The 7,483-nt window shown below is 34.6% G+C and overlaps 1 protein-coding gene across 2 annotated transcripts; it reads left to right on the forward strand.

Annotated features, from left to right (window-relative positions):
• Window positions 1-970: 970 nt before the first annotated feature.
• On the forward strand, window positions 971-7,082 carry LOC132192505 (uncharacterized). Of its 2 annotated transcripts, XM_059612495.1 has the most exons (15): window positions 971-1,080; window positions 1,910-2,043; window positions 2,215-2,292; window positions 2,360-2,476; window positions 2,537-2,727; window positions 2,795-2,978; window positions 3,037-3,447; window positions 3,511-3,618; window positions 3,682-4,195; window positions 4,297-5,120; window positions 5,229-5,300; window positions 5,358-5,420; window positions 5,479-6,158; window positions 6,214-6,369; window positions 6,431-7,082. In XM_059612495.1, exons 2-15 carry the CDS (start codon window positions 1,927-1,929, stop codon window positions 6,609-6,611), a joined length of 3,696 nt encoding a protein of 1,231 aa, XP_059468478.1. In that variant the 5' UTR covers window positions 971-1,080; window positions 1,910-1,926; the 3' UTR covers window positions 6,612-7,082. The 2 variants fall into 2 exon arrangements, with proteins under 2 accessions (XP_059468478.1, XP_059468486.1); XM_059612503.1 differs by lacking the exon at window positions 1,910-2,043 and having other exon boundaries at window positions 1,015-1,080.
• The last annotated feature ends 401 nt before the right edge of the window (window positions 7,083-7,483 follow it).

Genomic DNA, 7,483 nt, shown 5'->3' on the forward strand with positions numbered 1-7,483 from the left:
ACCTCTAAAATTTAGCAATTTTTAATCATTAATTCCTCTGGTATCATTTGGAATAATATTTCAAATTCCTACTGGTTTTGATTTATTAATAAAAAATTTTTTCAGTTGTCTTTGCTATTTTGTTAATTTAAATCTCTAATTTGCAATACTCAAGTGGCAGCAAAACTATTAATATACACAATATAAATAATTGGTGCTTGATTTTCAATATTTAATATAAAGATATTCCCCAAATAAATAAATAAAAGATTAAATTGGGAGGAGGACTTTGGCTTGGTCCGACCCTTTGAAAAATAATGAAATAAATAAATTGTTATTTACTCATACTACATGAAAAATTATTTTAAAATTTTGTGATATTACATAATATATTATGGGGTTTTGAGTTTTCATTTAAACTTCTTGCTAAAAAAAAATATGCATATATCGTGCGCATGTTTTTAGATTAGCTAAGAATTTTCTATAATTTAATCGAAATTTTTTAACAGTGTAATTAAAATTCCTGCTTTATGATTTTTGATTGCAATTAGAGGTTGTATGTAAGCATCATTTTACAAACAATTTCTACAATCCTCAATTTGAAATTTAAATCTTATTCATCAAAGAAGAGCAAATAATTAAAATTATGAATAATATAATATAATTGAACCAATTTGATCACTATTTTTTTTTTTTTTTATTGAAAATTAATCATTTTCCATCTTTTTCTTCCATTTCCCCTTCCCCGACTCCCATTGCGCCAACCGGCGGCGGGCGGACTGGGGTCGTCTGACATTTTTCCCCGTTATGGATTGCTAACCAGTTCTGTTCAAACCGGTTCAAAACTCAAGCAACGCCGTGTCTATAGTTCTATACATACCGCTTGCCGCGCTTGTTTGCTTGATTCTTTCATTTCTTTCGCGCCGCTACTCTCCTTTCGTGACCTTGGGCCTAGCTTTTTCTAGCAGCCTCTACAAGTCTGCAGTTTTGGCGCACTTTATGCATTCAGGCGGATTGCCGTCTTTGGCGTCTTTCCCGGGTCTTTCCGATCTGTAGAATTCTCAGTTCTGCATCGTCCTGCATCCGCTTGACATGGAATAAGTTTGTATAATTTGTTACTTGTGCATAAATGTCTGGGAAATTGCGATTAATTCCATGTTTTCCTGACTTTTCTGTCAATTTTGACCACCCATATCCATATTGAGATGCCCAGCGATTTCCGGTGCATTACATACATAATTATGTAATGTAATATCCCGTAATTTCTGCTCTATTGATGATTCATATGAATTTTTCGTTTCCCAAGCGCAAGAGGGTCATCTTCGCGTATGTATGGCTGCAAGAATTTTTCCCATGCATTTTTGAAATTTAAATCTAGATGAGAGATTCATCATTCATCATAAGAATTCGCAACATAATAATGTTCCAGAAATTTACGTAATACATAATCTCTCATACATATTTCGGTTGTAATTTTTTGTCTGGAATCATAATTCATTATATTATGTAAAATATATAATTTTATGTATTGTGGACTTGTAGCGACGTGTAAAATTTTGTAATCGAGAAGAATTTTGGGTGATTTTTAAAGTTTTGTCGTCCCTATCGACAGTATCGACACTCGTTCTACACCCTTATTAGTTATGGAGAACGGTCAGAATTTCAAGTATACACACCAGTCCACACCCTAGCAATGAGCGTTGAAATCACAAGAATAGTGCTATAAAAATTGAGAATTATCATATAAATTTGGAGTTTTGTTTTGAGCAGGGTATTGCCTCCATCGCTATGTTTTGTCATGAAAGCACAATATACACATAAACTTGTCTACATAAATGACATAGAAATATAATTTTAGGATGTATTTTACTCTTATTTTGCCTGGAAAATAATTAAAGTTAAACATAATTACAAAAACTTATTTTAACAGTTATCAACAAAGGCAAAATGGAGAACGACAAAAGAGGATTGCAGAACCTTTTCACGGACATTGAAAATGACAAAGGTTTCAATCCCAATCATCTGGATAAACTTGAAGCTTTAGTTTGTAGAATTTTGCCACAGGTAAAATATATATTAGAATTTTTCTTAAACCATATTATGTACGGTTTAATTTTAACATTTTGTATTTTTTATCATATTATATTTTAACCTTTTGATGGAGCATGACAACAGCTTTTATAAAAAAAAAATAATTTTGAAGTTAGCATTTTAATATGAATTGTTTGTCTGCAGATACTCACAGTGAGCGATGTGGGCCAGTTAACAGTGATATTAGAATGTGCACACAAACTGCTCCAGCAGTTATCAAAGGTAACGAATCGCAGAGAATGGACTTTATTAATCATGGTTAAAAAACATCCTTGTATACATTTTTTAGAGTCCACGTTTAAACAATGGAGGTGATAGGCTCAGGGTGGCAGATATCATTGCTGATTGCCTGAAGAAAGGAGAAAACTTACCTTCCATGCCAACTCGAGACTTTGTCCTCTTAAAGGTAATTATTTATTTAAAGATTTTTAAATGGATAATTTATTTTTTGTTTTGTTCTTTCCAGTTGTGTGCTTCCAAAGGTCTAAAGATTACAAATCATTTGCTCCTGAAGTGCTTTGGAAGTCTCTTGAAATTCTCATCACTCTTAAAAGACAAAGAGACTGTGCTTGAAGCTTTAGAATGTCTTGCCTTCTTTCTTCAAAGACTGAGTCGGTCAACAAGGAATAAGCTTCGAGAAGAGCACAATAATGAGCTGTTAATTACTGATGATAAAATATATATTATTTTTTTAAATTTACACTGGGATTTCATCTCATTGCAGGCAATGTCTTGTGAAGTACATGCTGCAGTGCGGTGACTACGTTACCCAAGAGCGTATTGCAGAAATTCTCAGCAGAGTCGCTCCATCAGACAAAAAGCAGGAGGCAGCAAATATCTGGTTCAAGAGCTTTTCTTCTGAAACGAGAAAGCTGTTCTTGGATTTTGGCAAGACATTCTTCCAAATTGTAAAATAAATTGGACACAAAAGAGTTCTAAAAGGATGAAGTTCTTGTATATTTATAGGAGGTGCAGGAGTTCCTGAATTCTATCAACACCACCTTTGAAACTGGAGTTAATACATTTGTCTGCTACAAAATCATTTACCAAAATAAGGAAGTGTATAGACCTGATCTTTATAACCACATGCACGTCAACTTCAGCATGCGCTCTAAGTCAATTGACTTCACAGTTTTGCTTAAGGAAGGTCATGCAGATGATGAAACCAACCCACTCTGTTGCATTGAAGTGCCTATCAAAATGGTCAAGGAAGCAGTTTTGATGCCTTCCAATAAAAAAGGCTTTCATGTGCTTTCGATGTCTGTGAGAATAGGAGCTCCCGAAACGCCTTGTCTCGAAAAGCAAGCTGATCTTGTGATGGTTTTGAAGGATTTGGATTGTGAAATTGTCAAAATGTTACTGGAAGACAAATTGGAGGCAAGTTTAAAACTAATTGATTTGGAAATATTTAATGTTCTAACAATAAATTTATGTTTTTAGAACGATCTCTCAAAAATTAGTGAACTGACATTTGAAGCCAGCCAAAACGCGTTGGATGTTTCAAAGACCGTGCCTTACAAAATTGACAGAGGCAGTAGCAGGTTACTGGTACGATTAATTTAATTAAAAATAATTTTATTTTATATGATACATGTTTTTTCAACTTCAAAGGATATTGATGGTGCCAATACTGCGATAATGAAATCTAAAAAAGTTGGGCGTGCTGAAGACTCAAATAACCCAAAAACATTTATAAATGATCTTGTCCCCAATTCCCCTGGCGGGTCCACATATGCTGATTTTAAAACTGTCTGTGGTTCAGATCAGGAAATTTCTGACGCAGAGGAAACAAAAGTACAGCTTCCTTCAAAAAGAAAGGCAACTCCTGTGGTGGAACAAATGTCTACAGATTGGAGTGACAATGACGATGAGCCAAGCAATCTGCATGTAAATGAAAGAAAAGGAATTCCAGTTTTCCAAAAGCAGGATAATCAGGTAGCTCCTGGATTGGGGAAGCGAATACCAAACCAAAAAGTCACTCCTGCTGCAACTCGTACTTTCACAAGAGTAGCCACTCCAGCACCCCCTTTCCAGGAGAAGGTGAAGGTTGGGCAAAAAAGGAAAGCAACTCCAGCTATCAACCTGTTGACCACTGTGGATAAAATTGGCTCAGAGGATTTAAATGGTATGTATTGAATTAACTGGCCTGAAATTACTTTTCAGGATTAATGCTTTTTAGGTTGAGTCTTGATCTCAAAATATTAATTTTTAAATGTATTATTTCAGATGTAACTAATCGTTCTGAAAGAAAGATGGATCGTTTGAACAAAATTCCTTCTACTCCAGCTGTCAACCTAAAGCAGAGTAATCAACTGATGAGAAATGATAAGAAAATTCCAGTGACGAAGCCCCGTGGGAGACCAAAGAAGACTCCAATTCAACAAGCTATAACACAGAAGGCCAACAAGCAAAGCTCATCTAAAGCTTCAAAGGATGTGCCATCAAAGACGGAGAAGTCTGCCCCAATGGTTACAAGCAAGGGTGATGATCTCCGTTCATCAAAAAGAACTGAAGTTGCTGTCAGTAATGAACCAACGGAGAAAAAGAAACTGGGAAAATCTGATGTCTTGAAGAAACAATTATTTAAAGACTTGCCAGCCAATCTGATCACCAGCTCTAGCAAGCCTACAGTGTTTGATATTACCAAGCAGTATGAGAATAATAAAAAAACCAAGATTGCCCAGGCCCAGAATAGGAAGCCAATTTTTCCATCAAGCTTTAACATGGGATCATACAGCAAAGATTCAGTCTTTGACGAGGTTCTTAAGACAAGCTACCCTGACCGAGAAAACAGGAGCAAAGTCAAACCTGTGCAGTTTGTGGCACCAATTAGTGATACCTCGTCTGTGGTTCCAAGCAAAGAAAAACTAGCAACATTGGATGAGCTACTTGCCAGTGAGCCAAAACCACCAATGAGAACCACCATAAAGAAGCGCTCAACTGCCTCCATTGAAAAACTATTCTCAGGAAGAAAAACTCCAAAATCTGAAGATGCCCAGTTTAGCAAAATCACAAAAATGTTGAGCAAGGGAAAACCTACAAATTTGAAGGTATTACCCCTCACAGGATTAAATTACATACAATATAAGATGAAATAAGTTTGAAACAATGAAAACATAAAAAAACAACATTATTAGCTAATAATTATGATCTTTCAGCTTCCCCTTTCTCTTTCAAAGGATAATGTTTCTAGTTATACCACGCACACAAAGGCTGTAGCTGCCACTGAGGTATTTTATAAATATAAATTTATTAAATTATTTAATTATTAATATTTATCAAATTAGGCTTATGGGAACTTCAACAGATATGACAAGAAACCACAGAATTCAAAGAACCACTTAAACAATGTAATTTTAACACAATATTTATTTAAATGCTTAAATTTTTCTGATTTTTTTTTAATAGGACATTGAAATCCAGTTGCCAGCAGCTGCTGCTTCAAACAGGGACAGGGGTGTTGGTAATATTGGGAAAGCACCCAAACACCAGCTGAACAAGTCATCTGACACAAAAGATGATGATGATTGCACGGTAATTAGTGTTCAAAATTTGAAGACGATAGAAGACAAAGTTATGAAGAACAGTGAAATTTTGTCGTATGACTTTGAAGACCTGTATGATACATGGGAGCCAATCAAAGAATCTGCCAAAGGGCAGGTTCGTTATTCGTCAACATTGAAGAATGATCTTCAGATAATGCAGAATGATCTTGAGATGATTATTGAGAAACAAAAATTGGATATGGCAATGACGTCTAATCAAAGCCGTATTCGTAAGGTTCTTGAAAAGCCACAAAGTCCTGAACTGGAGCAGTGGAAGGCCAGTTCTATAGTTGACCAAAAAAATGCCATCCCCTGGGGAAATTTGCAAGGAAACCCCAAAAAAAATAATTGCAGCAACAAAAAGAGCAAGCAATTGGATCCCAAAGACAATCCAAATATTTCTAAAAAAAATATGCTGCTGCATTTGCTCCCAAAATGTAGTATGCAGACAGCGGACACAAATGTCAAGAATCTGAAAGAAAAAATCAAACACTTGTATGAATTGTATAACCAAGAAGAGGCTCAAGGAAACAAAATTTCCAAGTAAATGGAGTTTCATTCATTTTTTTCATATTAATTATGAAAATATTGTTTTAAGGTTGATTATTTTGAAGAAGATGGTACATCAGTTGAAGGAAACTGTTAAAGTAGAAAGTTCGCAACTGGAAATTATCAGCCATCGACATGATCTCTTGGAAGAAGTGAAAGAGGCTTTTGATGAGAAATTCATGGACCCTATGGAGATTACCAACAAGTTAGAAAATTCTCAGATTTATTCTTTTGTTATGGTTTTAATTAAAACTGAATATATTTAGGCGTCCAGTAATTACCGAGTTGGCTGATGAATTGCTGCAACTAGGTGCAGCTACAATTGATGAGGATGCTGTGATTGATAAGGTGGACGATCTTATTGCCCACGCCCTTGAAATTTCAAGAGAAGGGCTAAGGGCATCGATTAAAAAGTTAATCGTAGATTCTTGGAGCGTGAAAGATTGATACATCAGTCAGCTTGGGCAAATCTAAATTTGCTAATTTCAAATAATTTCATTTAATACTGATGAATAGGAAATAGTATGCCTTGCTTTTCTGAGGATTGAGGCAATTTTCACGTAAAAAGTTGACTGAGCAAACATATTTCTGCAAACTGCTCAGTAGTTAACTTAAGAGTATTGCATAAATTCTTACTAGTTTACAAAGTTCTTGCTTCAATATTGAAGAAAATTATCAAAAAATTTAGTTTCTTAAATGTAAGCTACTATGTTTCTTAATTTTACAAAAATTCAAGACTAAATTTAGTATAAAAGTGGACAAATTGCTAATTATGCAAGTTTTTTTTTTTAAATTAACGATTCATATGAATTACATATGTATGCAACCTGCAAGACATGTATGCATAGCACATTGCATTCTCCTTTATTCAGAAGATAATGTTTATTAATATTGAATAAAAAGTATTGCAGTATGAAGTGATAATTGTATGAGGTTTCTTTTTTATGTAATCACATGATCTTAGATTCTGTCTTAACGATTTTGATATTGGCAATCAAAATGACAGCTAGGAAAAAAAGTCAGCAGAAGCTGATTAGTTTCATAAAATATTTTAGTGTCTCACCGAGCATTCTCCCCGCCTTAATTAAAAATTTTACTGGCCTTATTTATCTTTATTTTCAAGGTGCAGATTAAAGATGAATCAAGAGATTTTTCGCTATTTGGTCTTGATTCCTCTCCATAATTAATAAATGAGAAAAACGCAATTTTTTTTAATTGAAGCCAGCATTTGGCAGCGAGGTAGGATATTGATGGTACTGCCGTTTTCCTCAAAGTGAATTTTCTCAAGGATAGGAAAAGCGATATGCGCTGTCAGTAGA

Source organism: Neocloeon triangulifer, unplaced genomic scaffold (assembly GCF_031216515.1).
Source record: "Neocloeon triangulifer isolate White Clay Creek 2 clone unplaced genomic scaffold, ASM3121651v1 ptg000001l, whole genome shotgun sequence".
In the NCBI taxonomy this organism is placed as follows: Eukaryota; Metazoa; Arthropoda; class Insecta; order Ephemeroptera; family Baetidae; genus Neocloeon; species Neocloeon triangulifer.

Excerpts from the sequence above, each read along its gene's own strand:
- LOC132192505 (XM_059612495.1), top strand. The coding sequence starts at position 1,927 with ATGGAGAACGACAAAAGAGGATTGCAGAACCTTTTCACGGACATTGAA. Across the intron at positions 2,044-2,214 it reads TTTGTAGAATTTTGCCACAG|ATACTCACAGTGAGCGATGT; the intron begins GTAAAATATATA and ends GTTTGTCTGCAG. Across the intron at positions 3,619-3,681 it reads GAGGCAGTAGCAGGTTACTG|GATATTGATGGTGCCAATAC; the intron begins GTACGATTAATT and ends TCAACTTCAAAG.